The sequence below is a fragment of the Tamandua tetradactyla genome, chromosome 6 (genome assembly GCF_023851605.1).
Source record: "Tamandua tetradactyla isolate mTamTet1 chromosome 6, mTamTet1.pri, whole genome shotgun sequence".
Lineage (NCBI taxonomy): Eukaryota > Metazoa > Chordata > Mammalia > Pilosa > Myrmecophagidae > Tamandua > Tamandua tetradactyla.
In genome coordinates this window covers 48,650,720-48,669,400 of record NC_135332.1, presented here as the reverse complement: position 1 = coordinate 48,669,400, position 18,681 = coordinate 48,650,720, and the positions used below count along the sequence as shown (strand labels likewise).

At 34.9% G+C, this 18,681-nt stretch overlaps 1 protein-coding gene across 3 annotated transcripts in view; it reads right to left on the bottom strand.

Annotated features, from left to right (window-relative positions):
- MYO1D (myosin ID) overlaps positions 1 to 18,681 on the bottom strand; it is a 389,795-nt gene that overhangs the window by 139,501 nt on the left and 231,613 nt on the right. For all 3 annotated transcript variants that reach the window (XM_077165206.1, XM_077165205.1, XM_077165207.1), the window contains exon 20: positions 10,540 to 10,653. In XM_077165206.1, the coding sequence (XP_077021321.1) occupies positions 10,540 to 10,653 (114 nt within the window). The remainder of the gene's footprint in view (positions 1 to 10,539; positions 10,654 to 18,681) is intronic.

The window sequence follows — 18,681 nt, the reverse complement described above, 5'->3', positions numbered from 1 at the left end:
GACCAGTGCAGGCTGCCTCTCAGTGATTTGAGGAGGGTCAAGTGAGACAATGTACGTGGACTGTAAGGGATGAATGCCATCAAATTGAAGGTGATATCATTATCTTATACTGCTCTTATTTAAGGAAAATCTTCCTATTAGATTGTCCTCAAACATGAAACCATGATCAGAACCTTAAAGAGGACTTAATTTTTCATACAGATAAGACTTTCTGCAAACATTCTCTCTTTCTCTCTTTCACACACACACACACACACACACACACACACACACACACTGAAGAAAAATTCCAATGGCACATCTGAATTTGAAGGCAAGTCCAGCTTTCAATAAATGCTTTCAAGAACTAGCCAAAACAAAAGTGAATACATTTGGGCGGTGTGATGGTGGCTCAGCAGGCAGAATTCTTGCCTGCCATGCTGGAGACCTGGGTTTGATTCCTGGTGCCTGCCCATGCTGAAAAAAAAAAAGTGAATACATTTGAGAAACCGAATAGTTAGATTAGTGATTCTCATCCTTGACTGCACATTGCAGTCACCTGGGGAGCATTAAAACATGCTGATGCCTAGGTTGTGGCCTGGGCATCAGAATTTTAAAAAGTACCCAAGCTATCCCAATAGGCAGCCATGGTTGAGAACCCCTGAGTTAGAAGCTATCAACATTTTAAATTTGATTTTTTTTTTAACATGGGCAGGCACCAGGAACCAAATCCGGGTCTCTGGCGCGGCAGGCAAGAAGTCTGCCTTCTGAGCCACTGTGACCTGCCCTAAATTTGCTTTTAAAAGTGGAAATTAGGAGACGATTATGAGAAGATGCAAGAATAGGAAGCTTCTGGAATCAGTCCCTTCATCAAAACAACTATTGAACTAGAAGAAACTGTTTGAAACAATTATTTTGAAACTCTGGAGCCTAGTGGAACGCTATGCAGCATCCAAGGAAGAGCTGGAGGAAAAGACTGTTAAATTGTGGTAAATACCAGTGAATTTCACCCTCTATGCAGTGATGACCATTCCCCAGCCACACGGCAGTGAGCAGTGGAGACTGCAGCCTGGGCTGCTGGTACAACTTGCTGGTACCAAGTAGATGATAAGGACCTTGTCCTCCCAAAGTTTTGAGTGCTTGGCGATCACTGATTGATAACTAGTTACTTCAGGTAACTGGGGGACAGCTCTGAGGGCAGTTATTGTTCCAATACTCCTGAGGCAAAAGTGGTGAAGGAATCTTAAAGAGGCAGTAATTATTTTTTTCTATTTTCTCTTTCCATTCCCCATTTGGGAACAAGAGTAGCTTGGAAAAGCTATAAATTGTTGACTCCAGCCAACAAAAACAACAAAACAATCTAGCAACGCCAGAGGAAGGGAAGAATGAAATTTCTAAAGTTATAACAACATAGTAATCAGAATATTCAGTCCTCAACAAAAAAATTACAAAATCACAGAGTTACAGGAAAATGTGGCCCATTCACAGGAAAAAGAGAATCTGCCAGAAACCATCCCTGAACAAGCTCATTCACTGAAACTATTAGTAAAAGACTTTAAACCCAGTGTCTTAAATACATTCAATGGGCTAAAGGAATCCAAATATAAAGAACCAAAGGAAATTAGGAAAACATCTGACCAAAATAAAACAATAGAACTTACAAAAAAGGAACAGAAATTTTGGAGCTGCAAAATACAGTAACTGAAATAGAAAACTCATTAGTCAGATGCAACAGCAGATTTGAACATGAAGAAGAAAAGTCAGTGAATCTGATGACAAAAAAATTGGAATTATCCAATGTGAGGAGAGAAAGAAAAATAAAGAGTCTGAGGGGTATGTCGGACCCTATCAAGTGTACCAATATATGCTACACTTATATTAAGAGGATGAGACAGAGAGAAAGGGACAGAAAAAAGTATTTGAAGAAATAATAGTTGAAAAATTCTCTGTTTGATGAAAGACATGGATATACATATTCAGGAGGCTCAACAAACTCCAAGAAGGATTGACTAAAAAATCTACACCAAAACACATTACAGTGGAATTTTCAAATCCAAAGGCAAACAGAAGGGACTTGTCAAATAAATGGGATCCCCAGTAAGATTAACAGTGGATTTCTCATCAGAAAAACATGGAGGCAACAAGATAATGGGATGGCATATTTAAAGTCCTTAAAGAAAAAAAATCTGCCAACCAATAATTTCTATATCTGGCAAAATTATCTCTCAAATATGAAAAGAACTACTTCAGGCTAAAATAAAAGGACACTATACAGTAACTCAAAGGCATATGAAGAGATAAAAAAAATATTGGTAAAGGTAACTACACAGGTAAATATAAAATCCTGTACCATTGTACTTTTGGTTTGTAACTACTTTTACCCCCATATGACTCAACAGGCAACTGTTGTAGAATAACATTATATATCTATGTTAATATGCATACAATGCCTAAAGATGTAATCTAAGACTAACAATAAAAATGGGGAGGGGCAGAGGTATATAGGAGTAGAGAGTTTGTATACTGCTGAAACTAGATTAGCATTAGTCAAATTAGGTTGTTATTAGTTTAAGATGTTCATTGTAATTATAAAGGTAACCAATAAGAAATTAACTAAAAAATATAGAGAAAAGAAAAGAAAGGAATTAAATGGTACATTACAAAAAAGCAACTAAATAAAAAAAAGCAGTAATGGAGTAATTGAGGAACAAAAAACATATAAGACATATAGAAAACACAGCTAAATGGCAGAAGTAAATCCTTCTCAGTTATTACCTTAACTGTCAATTGATTAAACTCTCCTATTAAAAGGCAGAAATTGTCAGGCTGGATGAAAAGGTATGATCCATCTGTAAGCTGTATACAAGAGACTCACTTTAGGTACAAAGATAGAAGGACGTTGAAAGTAAGAGAGTAAGAGAAGATAGTTCATGCAAACAGCAATTGAAACAGAGACAAATGGCTAAATATTGTCAGACAAAATAGAGTTAAATAAAAAAAAGACAACGTGAGACAAAGAAGGATATTATATATTGATAAAAGGTTCAACATTGCAAGAAGATATAATTATAAACACATATGTACCTCATGACAGAGAACCAAAATAGTTGAAGCAAAAATGGACAGAATTGTAGGGAGAAGTAAATAGTCCTACAATCATTAGAGACTTTACCACACCACTTTCAATAATTGATAGACCATGCAAACAGTAAACCAATAAAGAAATAGAGAATTGAATAACACTATTAATCAATTAGACCAACAGATACACATAGAACATTCCACTCAACAATAGCAGAATACACATTCTTCTCAAATGCACACGGAACATTTTCCATGATAATCCATAGGGTAGTTAGGCCATAAATAAAATCCTAATCAATTTTAAAGTACTAAAAGTTATCTTCTCAAACCACAATAGAATAAAGTTAGAAATAAATAACAGAATAAAAATTTCAAAATTCACAAATACATGGAAATTAAATAACACTACAAAGAACCAATGGGTTGAAGAAGAAATTACTGAGGAAACTAGGAAATAACTTGAAATAAATGAAAATGAAAACATAACACATCAAAAGTTTTGGGACACAACAAAGGCAGTACTCGGGGGAAATTTATAGCTCTAAATACCTACAATAAAAAGAAGAAACATCGCAAATCAATAACTAACTTCACATCTAAAGAAACTAAACAAATAGAGCAAGCTAAACCTAAGGCTAGTAGAAAAAAGAGCTAGTAAAGATTAGGGCAGAGATGAATGAAATAGAAAATAGAAAAACAATAGAGAGTATCAATGATCTTTGGAAAGATCAATAAAATCAACAAACCTTTAGTCATATTGACAAGGAGAGTAAGAAAGAGGACATACTAAAATCAGGAGTGGCAGTGGAGACATTAGTACTCACTTCATAGAAAATAAAGAGGATTATAAGACAGTACTATGAAAAACTATATGCCATCAAGTTAGAAAACCTGTATCAAATGGAGAAATTCCTTGAAACATACAAATTACCTCATTTGATGCCAGAAGAAATGGAAAATCTCAACAGACTTATAATAAGTAAAGAAATTGAATCAGTAATTAAAAACCTTCCCCAAAAGAAAGTCCAGGATCAGACAGTATCAATCTGAATTCTACTAAACATTAAAAGATTTAATACAATCCTCCTCAAACTTTTCCAAGAAATAGAAGGTGAAGGATTATTTCCTAACTCATTTTATGAGGTCAGTATTACCCTGATACCATATACAAAGACAGTACAAGAAAAGAAAATCACAGACCAATGTGCCTTATGAATATAGATACAAAATCTTCAACAAAATACTGATAAGCCCAAAAGTAACTTAAAAGGACTATGTACCATAATCAAGTGGGATTTATTTCAGGAATGCCAGGATGGTTCAATATAAGAAAATTAATGTAATACAACATCATATTAATAGATCAAGGGAAAAATCACATTATCATCTCAATTGCACAAAAGACACCTGACAAAATCTAGCATCCTTTCATGATAAAAACACTCAGAAAACTAGGAATACAAGGGAACTTTTTAACATGAAAAAGAGCATTTATGAAAAACCCACAGCAAATATCATACTCCATGATAAAAAGACTGAAAGCTTCCCCGCTAATATCAGGAACAAGACAAAGATGTCCATTGTTACCACTATTATTCAACATTGTACTGGAAGTTCTAGCCAGAACAATAAAATCAGAGAAAAAAACAAAATGCATCCAAATTAGAAAAGAAGAAGTAAAACTTTCCCTATTTGAAGATGACATGATTCTATATACAGAAAATTCTGAAAAAAATTTATAACAGTGCTCTGGGCATTGATAAATGAAATTTAGGAAAGTTACAAGATAGGGATGAGCATATATAAGACAGTTAGGTTCCTATACACAATGATGAACAAACTGAAAAGGAAATCAAGAAAACAACTGCATTTACAATAGCATCTAGAATAATAAAATAATAGGAATACATTTAACCAAGGAGGTGAAAGACTTGTACATTGAAAGCTATAAAATACTGCCAAAAGAAAGTAGAGAAGGCCTAAATAAATAGAAAGATATCTGTGTTCACAGACTGGAAGACTTAATACTATTAAGATGTCAACATTGCCTTAAGTATTCTACAAATTCAATGTAATCCTATCAAAATTCTAGGAGTCTTTTTTTTTTTTCTGTTATGGAGAAGCTGATCCTGTAGAAGTACAAGGAGTCTTAAATAGCCAAAACAATCTTGAAAAGGAAAAACAAAGTTTTTGGAGGACACACATTTACTGACTTTAAAACTTACTACAAAGCTACAGTGATTATAACCGCACTCTCAGGATAAGGACAGACACAGACCAATGCAAGAGAATTTAGAGTCCAAATATAAACCCACCCATGGCCAGTTGATTTCTGACAAGAGAGCCAAGCCCATTCTATTGGAAAAAATTGTCTCTTCAACAAATGGTGCTAGGACAAATGGAAATTCACATGTAAAAGAATGAATATGGACCCCTACCTCCTACCATCTATAATAGTTCATTCAAAATGAATCAAAGACCTAAATATGAGAGTAAATAATATAAAATTCTTAAAAGAAAACATAGGGAAATGACTTCAGGACCTTTTAGTAGGCAACGGATTTTAGAATTTACACCAAAATCATACGCAACAAAAGAAAAAAAATGGGTAAAATTCAAGCCAACAACAAAAAGACAACCCAATTAAAAAATGGGCCAAGGATTTGAATAGATATTTCTTCAAAGAAGATTTTCAAATGACAAGTAAGTATATGAAAACATACCCAAGACCATTAGTCATTAGAGAAATGCAAATCAAAACTACAGAGATAGCACTTCTTACCCACTAGGATGCTTATTATTTAAAAAAAACTGAAAATAACAAGTGTTGGTGACGATGCAGAGAAATGGAAACCCTTGTACACGGTGGTAGGAATGTAAAATGGTACAGCTACAGTGGAAAATGGTTTGATGGTTCCTCAGAAAGATAAACATAAAATTACCATATGATAAAGCAATTCCAATACTAGGAATATAACCAAAAGAACTGAAAACAGAGACTTAGACAGATCTCAGACACATCGACTGATAAATGGATAAATAAAATGTAGTATATAAAAAAAGTTCACCCATAAAAAGAGAAGTGCTGGTACGTGTTACAACACAGATGAACCCTAAAGACATAATGAGTACTTTAGTCATCACATTTCTTAGAAAATATTTTGAAACCACGTGGTTCACTCAAATTCAATAATAAAATCATGAGAGTGCTAAAAAAATTCTGAGGGGAAAGACTGTCTTATTGCCAACGTCATCAGAGCAAGAAAAAAAATTTTAATTAAACTGAAACCTTAACATCTGTATTTTTCTAAATTTTCTCTTTAGAAGATATAATATAGAAATCACTTTTTTTTTAAAAAAAAGAAGGTTTCTAAATATCAAATATTGCTAAGCAACTGTCTTTGTTATATCAGGCAAAAAATAGAAACATTTATACATGATGTTCATAATAATAAAGTCTTCCAGGAACTGCTGGTAATTAATTAGGAAGGTAAATTTATTACCTAAATAAATAAATAAACCTGAGTGCCACTCAGGGTCTGACAAGGGATTATATACTTTCCATTACAGAGGACTAATAAATATAGTGAAAGGCTTGAGGAAGGGGATAGGGAGGGGAGGAGATGGCTAGCAAGCACTAGCTCCGGCAGTGCCAGACATCAGCTGACTACCTCCATTGAGATTACCATGGAAACACCTTCCCTTGGGACACTGCCATGATGGAAGGGTGCTTTAGAAATGGTGATGGTGAGCAGAGCTGCAGGCGGCTGGGTTTCAGCAGGCTTCACCCCTGTACACATTACAAGGACGATCCATCTCCCACACGAAAAGATATCTTTCTAAGCAAGTCACATCAAATAGAGTAATAAAGCATGAAGCCTGGCATAATTACAATCCATTTACCCTATAAAACAGTCACATCAGTTCAGATAATTGTCTCTTTTCTCTCCCCTTGCTTGCTTTGCATTCTCCACAGAACTAAAAGAGGTATTTGTGTAATTAATTGGCTTCTTCCTCAGCCATCAAGCACATACTGATAAAAAGGGACTATATCAAACAACATTAAAGGGCAGATTCAAACATCCTTCAAATAAATCCATCAAGCAAAACAATTGACCAATAAAAGAAGAGTAAAAGGAATTCCAGTTGAGGTCAGGTTTTATGTTTCTGTTTATGTAGTCTCACTAGAAACCAGTGAACAGATTTTATGTTTACGCCAATTAAATTTAATCTCGACAACCTGCTCCCTGGGCACTGGGACCAATATCCACAAGAAATCAAAGGGCAGCGAAGGGAAGCAGTCTTTTCCACCAATTTATAGCAATCTCCAGGATGAGTCTCAGAGTTGAAGAGGTTGTTTGAACCCAACATTACTAATTACATAGGTGAATTCTTAGCCTTTGTTCTCCGTAGCAAGCCACAGCAAGCATGAATTTCCTAGCTTTGCAAAATATTCAAATTCTGAACCTACCGCCACCTGAAAAACTTTATGCTTTCTTGACTACTGTTAGAATCAATGCTTTAATTTGACATTATAACTTAAAATTTCATGTAAAGAGGGAATGTTGCTAATTTGACAACATAGATTTCAATGGACTGAAAGCCTGAGTATGCAGCACTTGTACATAGAAAGTCACTTTGTGGCTATTAAAGGGGTCACCTGAAACTTAAATGTTTCTTTCTCAGATTGCTGTTAACAATTATTTGACCATGCCATTGTAGAAACATTACCACTTTTTTATTTTTTTTTCCGCATGGGCAGGCACCAGGAATAGAACCTGGGTCTCTGGCATGGCAGGTGAGAATTCTGCCTGCTGAGCCACCATCGATTACCACTCTTTTAAATATGGAATTTACATGCACCTGTCAGTTCTTTCTGCTGATATGTTTTACATACATATAATTGCTGGTTGTGTGATCTCTGATCTACACCCATTGTCACTGACTATCTCCATGGGGGAGTTTGGGGAAATAATTTCAGTTCAATCAGTTGTTTAAGCATTGATTGAATTTATATCATGGACCTGACTGATCACCTTTTAACAGAAAGTAAGGGAAAGAAATAAAATTCATATCAAAATTTAGTTTGTCTACATTTCATTGGATTTTGACAGACTATGACCTTCTCTCTCATCTTCCTTCATCTCCTACCATTTGATTTCAGAATTACTAGGCTTAAACTGTGACTGACATATAAGATTATAAGTCTTTGCTAAGAGGATATATACATCAGGAATGTCTTAGATACCATTGTCTTGTTAGGTGTAGCCCATTAGCTTTTCTGTTGAACAGGAGAAAGGTGCACACGTGTGTGTGGGGCAGGCATGGGTAGTGGAGACAAACCTCAGCCCCACGATGGGGGCAATAAGCCCGCAGAGATGTTCTAGATCATCTGGCAAATGATCTTGATTGAGGCAGGAACAGTCTGCCTTCTTCGTACCTCAAAGCCATTAGGACCCCTGATTTAACAAAATAAAACTACGAGGCAAGATAAATTTTTCTTATTCCCTTTTGTAAAGACCTAATGGATTTAAAATAATCTCTAAACAATATTCTCCACCGAGTCCAGTCCTGGATTAACACAGACTCTCCTCTTTAAGAACTAGCAGACAGAAAATCACCTGGCACACGAAAGAGGACTCAAAAGTCCAGTAAAAGATCTTCATGAAGAATCAGAGCATACTTGTAAAAAAGACTACATAAAACAGAGAAAAGGAGGGGAAAACTTTAAAAATCTCATACTGAGATACAAGGAGAGTCAATTAATTTCAGATTTCAGGTAAGAAATGATTACTGAAATTTAAAAAAACCCTATGGAGATAGTGAGCAGCAGAATGGGTTTAGATCAGAGATCACACAACCAGTAATTTTATGTGTGTAAACTATATAGGTGGAAAGGATTTATGGATGTACCAAAAATTTTACATTAAAAGAGTGGTAATGTTTTCATAAAGTAATTCCCTACTACTTTTCCACCTGATTTCATTTCCATATGAAAATAAACCTTATGAAAATAAACAAGAAAAATACATTTCATGCCACCACATTTAAGCAGTGACTAGGATTAAGAATAGACTAAGGTCATTGTGCTGGTTTGAAACTGTTGTGTTCCCCAGAAAAGTCATGTTTTTTTAATCCTCATTCAGTATTGCTGGGTGGGATCTTTTTGATTATTTCCATGGAGATGTGATCTACCCAATTGTGGGTGGTAACTTTTAAAAATTTTTTTATTAATTAAAAAAAATTAACAACAAACAAAACATTAAGATATCATTCCATTCTACATATACAATCAGTAATTCTTAATATCATCACGTAGCTGCATATTCATCATTTCTTAGAACATTTGCATCGATTTAGAAAAAGAAATAAAAAGACAACACAAAAAGAAATAAAACGATAACAGAGAAAAAAAAGATTATACATACCATACCCCTTACCCCTCGCTTTCATTTACCACTAGCATTTCAAACTAAATTTATTTTAACATTTGTTCCCCCATTATTTACTTTTATTCCATATGTTCTACACTTCTGTTGATATAGTAGATAAAAGGAGCATCAGACACAAGGTTTTCACATTTAGAGTCTCATTGTGAAAGCTATATCATTGTTCAATCATCCAGAGAAACATGGCTACTGGAACACAGCTCTACATTTTCAGGCAGTTCCCTCCAGTCTCTCCGCTACGTCTTGAACAACAAGGTGGTATCTACTTAATGCATAAGAATAACCTCCAGGATAACCTCTTGACTCTGTTTGGAATCTCTCAGCCATTGACACTTAGCCTCATTTCACTCTTCCCCCTTTGGTTGAGGTGGGTGGTAACTTTTGATTAGATGGTTTCCACGGAGATGTGTCTCCACCCATTCAAGGTGGGGTTGCGTACTGGAGACCTTTAAGAGGGAACCATTTTAGGAAAAGTTTCAGAGCCAACACAGCCTGCACAGCCAGAGACTTTTGGAGATAAAGAAGGAAAACGCCCCTGGAGGAGCTTCATGAAACAAGAAGCCAGGAGACAAAGCTAGCAGACGTCACCATGTGCCTTCCCAGCTAAGAGAGAAAGCTGAACATCATCGGCCCTTTCTTTGGAGTTGAGGTATCTTTCTCTGGTTGCTTTAATTTGGACATTGTTGTGGCCTTAGAACTGTAAACCTGCAATTTAATACATTCCCTTTTTAAAAGCTGTTCTGTTTCTGGTATATTGCATTCTGGCAGCTTTAACAAACTAAAACAGCAGTGTAGATTGTATTTAAACAAACAAACACAAAAAGCCTTAGTTAATCTGTTAGAAACTTTGGATCCTTTTTGTAAAAAATTGTACATTTATAAAAGACACAGGACTGGAAAATCATTTCAGGAATTCATGGACCCCCTAAAGCCGCAAAGGTTCTAGGGGCCATTCTATAGACCCACTTGTGGTCCATGAACACCAGGTTAAAAACCCTTTGTTCAGAGAGAAGCAGAGAGCACTTACATTGTAGAGGGGGATGGTTTTCATCACTTTGTACTGTTTCATGGGATCCATCTTGTAGAGGTGACGATCAGTGACAAAAATTGCTCGGTCTTCTACCTTACTAAACCGATTCACCTGTGACAAAAAAACCACAACAACCAATAAATCATAGTATCTTATCAAGAAAGATAAAATCAAGTTATCTTTCTGGGAAACATCTAGGGATAGAGGTGGTTGGTTGTGGAGGGCTCATGAAGTCTTTGGATGTCTCTCCCAAATATGGGCCAATACAATAAAGGCTAAGAAGGAGTAGCAGTTTCCAGACTTGTGGAATTCTACAATTTAACAGAGAAAACAGGAAAATCATAGAAGAATTAAAGGACTAAAAGCATGTAAACCTGGACACCATCAAGAAAGTGAAAAGACAATCAATAGGATGGGAGAAAATTTTTGCACACCATATATCTGATAAAGCACTTGTAACCAGACCTAATACAATTCAATATGAAAAAGACAACACTTAATTTGGTTAAAAAGGTTTAAGTAAATGAAACTGGGTTTAATTAAATTAAAAAGTGGGCAAAGGATGTGAATGGACATTTCTCCAGAGAAGATAAATAAATGGTCAAATAAACAAATAAAGGATGTTCAACACTGACTAACAATCATGGTAATGCAAATCAAATCCACACTGGATACCAGTTGACACCCACTAGGATAGCTGCAATCAAAAAGGCAGATAATGACAAATATTCCAATTTCTCTAAAGGTAGAGAAATTGGAACCCTCATACATTGCTGGTGGAATTGTAAAATGGTACTGCCACTATGGAAGAATGTGGCAGATGTTAAGCAGAGTTACTTAGAAATTCCACTGCTAGGTATATAGTTAAGATAAATGAAAACATATATCCATGCAAAAACTTGTACATGAATGCTCAAAGCAGCATTATTCATAACAGCCACAAAGTAGAAATAACCAATATGTCCATCAAGTGATGAATGGATAAACAAAATGTGGTATTTCTATACAACTGCAATAAAGAGTTGTAGTATTGATACATGAATGAACAAACAACATAGATGATCCTTAAAAAACAGTATGCTAAGAAACCAGTTACATAGGACTATATATTGTATGACTTCATTTATACGAAAAGTCCAGAAGAGGCAAATCTACAGAGATAGAAAGTAGACTCGTGGTGGCCTAGGGTGGGGGTGGGGGTGGGGTAGGGGGATTAAGGGATAACAGTTAAGGGTATGGGGTTTCTTTTTGTGGTAAAGAACATGTTCTAAAATTGCAGTGATGGATGCACAACTCATGAATATACTAAAGGTCTTTAATTGTACATTTTAAGCAAGTGAATTGCATAGTATGTGAATTATATCTAAATAAATCTGTTAACAAATTGTGCTGGTTTGAATCTGTAGTGTACCCCAGAAAAGCTATGTCCTTTAATCCTCATACAATATTGTGGGTGGAAGTTATTATTTTTTTAATAATTATTTTTGTTGTCAAGCTTTAACAAATAAACTTACAAACATTCTTGATGTACAAACATCCTATACATGATGTACAATCAATGGTTCACAATATTATCAGATAGTTGTGTATTCATCACCATGATCATTTTTTTGAACATTTGCATCTCTCCAGTAAAAGAAACAAAAAAGAATAAAGAAAAAAATGTATACATTCCATACCCCTTACCTCTCCTTCTCATTGACTAGTATTTCAATCTACTCAATTTAATTTAACCTTTGTTCCCCCTATTATTTGTTTATTTTTATCCATATTTTTTACTTATCTGTCCATACCCTAGATAAAAGGAGCATCAGACACAAAGTTTTCACAATCACACAGTCACACTGTAAAAGCTATATCATTATACAATCATCTTCAAGAAACACGGCTACTGGAACACAGCTCTATAGTTTCAGATACTTCCCTCTAGCCACTCCAATACATCATAAACATATAGAGGAGATATCTATATAATGCATAAGAGTAACCTCCAGGATAAACTCTTGACTCTGTTTGAAATTTCTCTACCACTAATGCTTTATTTTAAATGTCTCATTTCCTTACTCCCCCTTTTGGTCGAGAAGGTTTTCTTAATCCCTTGATCCTTGAGTCCCAGCTCATCCCAGGATTTCTGTCCCACATTGCCAAGGAGATTTACACCCCTGGGAGTCAGGTCCCATGTAGAGGAGGAGGGCAGTAAGTTCACTTGCCATGTTGGCTTAGAGAAAGAGAGGCCACATCTAAGCAACAGAAGAGGTTCTCTGGGGGTAACTCTTAGGAATAATTTTAACCAGGCTTAGCCTATTCTTTGCAGGGATAAGTTGGTAGGAGTTTTTTATTGTTTCCATGGAGATGTGACCTACCCACTCAAGGTGGGGTTGCTTACTGGAGCCCTTTAAGAGGGAACCATTTTGGAAAGAGCCAGGAGAACCCATGCAACCAGAGACCTTTGGAGATGAAGAAGGAAAACACCACCAGGAGAGCTTCATGAAACAAGAAGCCTGGAGAGAAAACTAGCAGACGTTGCCATGTTTGCCATGTGCCTTTCCAGTTGAAAGAGAAACGCTGAACTTCATCGGCTTGAACCAAGGTATCTTTCCCTGGATGCCTTAGATTGGATATTTTCATAGCCTTGCTATAATTTGGACATTTTCACAGCCTTAGAACCATAAACTTGCAACTTAATAAATTCCCCTTTTTAAAAGCCACTCCATTTCTGGTATATTTCATTCCAGCAGCTTGCAAACTAGAACACAAACCAAGAAATTTGTAACCTCTATTTGAAACAACACACTCTGTCTCTTTCTTAACACACTAGGTAGGTGGAATTCAGATTAAATTCCCTAAAATATAATAATGGTATGTCATTAAATCTATAGGTTCAAAAATAGACAGTGCCTCTCATTGCCTAAGGATCAATAACTGTTTCATAATCATTACTGTCCATAAAAGGAATGGGCCACGTGAGGAGACAGTAAGTGCCTTACATAGAAAGGATTCAAGCAGAAGCTAAGAAGACATCTGATATGGGTGTGGTAGAGGGGATTTGTGCTTTGACTAGGAAGACCAGGAACCCATAAGCTCCTGTACCACTCACATTCTCTGATTCCTTTACCTGACTTCTAATCTGCCATTATCCTATTTATTTATTTCTTCAAGGGCTCTGCTCCTGTCAGACAGGTCTTCTCAAGTCAAGCTTTCTCATATACTTGTGATACTCCTTCCTTTTACTCTTTATGTATACTTCACGACACTGTTCAAGTTCTCACTCCATTATAAAACCTCCCCAATTCCCTAAAAGAATAAAAAGGAAATCCATGGAACTATACTACATGAACAGTGAACCCTAAGTTAAACAAACCATGGACTTTCATTAATAGTACAATTAAAAAAAGGTGCTATCATCAATTGTAACAAATGTTCCACATGAAGGCAAGGGTGTTGGTGGTGGGTTGGTGTATGGGGAACCTGTATTTTATGCATGATTGTTCGGTAAACCCACAGTTTATGCAATAAAGAAAAAAAATTGCAAAACAAGAAACACCTCCTCAATTAAAAACGACCACTCTTTCTTCCAAACTTCTATTGCATGGTTGAAGAACTAATATAGAGAATTAATATATGTATAATTAAGGCTAAAACAAAAAATTAAGGCTGATTATTCAACTGACATAAAAGGTTTTCTCTTAAAATTGGAAATGTATCAAAAAGCTGCTCTCTTTGTAAAACGGTTAAAAATAAGTGACTCTAACAAATTCACCTCAGAAAAAAGTAAAATCCCACACAAAACTGTATAATTCCTTTTTTATAAGGTTCAAGAACTGCATAACTAATTTACAGAGAAAAAATCAAAACAGTGGTTGGCTCTGGTGGTGTGGGTACTGACTGGGAAGGGGCTTAAGGGAGCTTTCTAGCATGATGGAAATGTACTATATACTTGATAGGGCTGTGATTTACATGGCTGTACATATTACTCAACATTTACTGAACTGTACACTTCAGATTTGTGCATTTCCCTGTATGTAAATGATACTTCAAAATATATGCATAAACAAAACAAAAACAATATATAATCTCAAATAAACCCATGCCAGATTTTAATTTATTGCCTTAATTCATGAATAGTAATTCTGTTTTCTAGCAGGCTGGAAGCTCCCTGAGGACAGTGACCACTTGCTGCCTTTTCCCCCCACACCGTGCAGCCCCCAGTACAGAACTGGACATCTGCAGCATTCACTACTTGCTTGCTGATCAACTTGTTTTGAGAATACTTTTAATTTCACAAATAGAATAAACTCAGAAGTCTTCTCTACACAAGCCACTCAGTGTTGCTTATAGGAACTGCTAGAACTGGAAAACAGACAGAAGGTGGCAGCACACTGGAGAGCTTGTTTCAATCTACTCAATTTAATTTAACCTTTGTTCCCCCTATTATTTGTTTATTTTTATCCATATTTTTTACTTATCTGTCCATACCCTAGATAAAAGGAGCATCAGACACAAAGTTTTTACAATCACACAGTCACATTGTAAAAGCTATATCATACAATCATCTTCAAGAAACACGGCTACTGGAACACAGCTCTATAGTTTCAGATACTTCCCTCTAGCCACTCCAATACATCATAAACATATAGAGGAGATATCTGAAAACAAACAAAAACGTCAAAGCAGCAATTTTACTGAAGCTCTGTTTAGAAATATTACATTCTTTTTATTGCATGCAAAACTGTAATTTCTAAAGAGAACAAGTCACAAATCTTTACCTTCTGTTCTAGCATCTTCAATCATCCTAAAACCACGAGTCAAATACATGGCAAGGGTATCGTATAACAAAGAAAGTTTTAAGTTGCACAACTTAGCTGAGCTAAGTCGAAGTCACAAAAATATACAGCAAACATATGTAAATATATATTAAATACATATAATTTATTTTTATAATTAAAATAATTACAGTATAGACTATATTAAAATAATTATAGTATAGAGACATTAACTTCCTTCCACTTAAATTCACAAAGTAATAGAAAAACTGGGTCATAGACTCAGTGTTAGATAAGATCTCATCTTTTTTCTTACTCAAAGTTAAAAATCCTCAACCAAAGGAAAAAAATCCCTACCATCTTCCTGAACATTAAAAGTGTTCAGGCAGGTAGCCTGATCTATTTATAGGTTTAGTCAGTACCATAGGAGGCCAGAGATGAAGCTGCCCTAGAAAGTTAGACCAGGAGAAAACACATAATAGGTATGACTAGCTATTTGCAGAAGTCTTCCAGTCTAAGGGATATTTTATAACTGTGGTTAATAGAAAGTGGATGTTTTAAAAAGAACCAAAATACAAAGAAGGCTTTACTGCAATTGTATTGAGTTTGCTTTGGTATATCCTTGGGATTGAAAGGTTTCTAAAGAAGATATCATCTAAGCTGCAGCATGAAGAAAGATTGCTTGTACTTTGAACTTAGAAATACAGTAGCAAGAATAAGAATTTTTTTCAGCTTCTATCCAGCAGGACCCCGGGAGAAACACACTGTCCGTCGGACATAAAGACTGCCATGACTAGAAAGACAGACTCAGACACAGCAGGCTTTTCCATAGCAGATGACATAATTCTCACCACCATCTAACTCTCTTTGGTGCTGATTACTAATTCGACTTCCCAAATATCTCGATACTAAAGAGGAGGTATCTATACAGGGAAATGATAATTCACTGAAATGGTACATTCCTCTGTATATTCACAAATTGCCATTACAGCTTATACTTTTTTGCACGAGCATGTAAATTTGGTTAGAAAAAGTCATTTCCTAAATGTCTGGTCAACTCTTGATATACTTATAAAATAGAATTTTATAAGAGCTCAGAACTAGACTCTAGACTCTGGTGACTACCTCCAATTACTGCCTGCAAGATTTCCTTGAGAACATTTTTTTCATTCTAACTTTAAAACAGGCTGCTCTCTATTTTGCTAACAAGTCTGTATGACATTGAGTTGAACTTTTCTTCCTTATAATAATCAAACACTTACGTTTTCTGAAACCTACATGGATAAAGTTAAATGTCTCTTCTCTATGATAATATTTGATCAGTTTAATTAACAAATAACCTATCAATTTTGTTGATCCAACTTTAGGTTTCATTGATTTTCTCTATGTTGTTTTCTATTCTCCCTGTCATAAATTCCTGCTGTAAATCTTTATTATTTCTTATCCTTGTTAGGCTCTTCTTTTGCCAGTTTTAACATGGAAGATAATTTCACTCTTCTTTTTTAATGTAGGTGTTAAGTTTCCTCAAGTATTGCTTTTGCTGTATTCCATAAGTGTGTTTTGTTGTGTCTTCATTTTCATATGCTCCAAATAACTTCCTATTCTTTGTGATTTCTCCTTTGACCTACTGGTTACTTAGGAGTGTGATATTTAATTTTCAAATATTTGTAAATTCCATACATTTCTATTATTGATTTCTAATTTCACTCCAGTATAGTCAGAGAGCATACTTTGATTTCAATTCTTCCAAGCTTATTATGGCCTGTTTTATAGCCTGCATATGGTCCACTCTGAGAATATTCTATGTGCACTCAAGAATAATATATATTCTACTACTATTTGGTGGAGGTTTATAGCATTGTTCAAATCTTCTATCTCTTTATTGACCTTCAGTCTTGTTGATTCATTATTGAAAGTGGGGTATCAAAGTCTCCAGTTATTATTGCTGAATTATCTATTTCTCCCTTCAATTCTGCCAGTTTTTGCTTGTCATACTTTGAGGCTCTGTTGTTAGGTGCATATATCTTTATATTGTTGTAACTTTTTGATGAATTGACACTTTCTATCATTATAAGATGTCTATCTTTAGTAACATTTTTTGTTTTAAAGTCTATTTTGTTTGGTACTAGTATAGTCACTCCAGCTTTCTTATGATTGTGGTTTCTATGATGTATCTTTTTCTGTTCTTTCACTTTCAAACCATTTGTATCTTTGAATTGTATATCTCCTTTAGAGAGCATATAATTGCCTCACTTTTTAATTAAGTCTGAAAATTCATTTGTTGATTGGATTGTTTAATCCATTATCAATGTAGTTGAATTTATGTTTGCCATTTTACTTTTGTTTTCTATATGTCTCATGCCTTTTTTGTTCCCTTATTCCTCCCTTACTGCTTTATTTTGCACTAAGGGGATATTTTTCCAGCTTACTATTTTAATTTCTTTAATGATTTCTTGACAATATTATTTGGAGTTATTTCTTAGTGGTTGTTCTAGAGCTTATCATATGTAACTTATCAGAATCTACCTCATACTTATATAAACTAAATTCCAGGAAGATATAGAAATGTTAATTCTATATACCTCTATCCTTCTTCCCCATTTTTTGGTGATATTACTGTTATACATATTATATCTACATATGTAACAAGTTCAATACCACTTTGCTACAATCATTATTTTATGCCTATTAAAGATATTGACGAAAGCAGGTAAGCAAGTATATATTTATAGAGATTATTTTAGTAAAATTATTTATCATTTCTGGTACTCTTCACCTGTTACTGTTGCTTTGAGTTACCCTCTGGTGTGATTTCCCCACTTCAATACAACTTTGGTCCCACCCACCTCTTTTATGCTGTTATTATGGTAATATTTAAAGTCCATACTTCTATCCTTAGGTCAACCCTCTCTTATCCATGTTAAAAAGTCTCTCTTCTCTCTTTTGTTTTTTAAGTTTGTTTCTAGACCCTCCTTGATGCCAACTTCCATATATTTATTATCTGGTAAATAACTTTTTTAACTTCATCATATTTCAATTCTATTTCATTTAGTGCAAATTAAAAAAAATCCTAACATTTTAATCTGTCACTAATTGTTTAGTAGCAAATACACTGATATAATTTTTGCCTTGATTAACAAAAACATCAAACATTTATAAGTTTCTAAGAAGTGGCTTCAAACTGTGAACCATACAGTGAAAAAATGCTAGATTTTAAATGTACTGCTTCAATATTTATTAATAGGTGTTAGGAAAGAATATGTTCCCTATTCCTGATTTTTTCTTTCATATAATCATACTGTTATAAGAAGAGCCAGTCACCAAACTACAGGGCATTTTGTTACAGGTTCTGGCTGCCAGGCCATGTTTGTTTCTT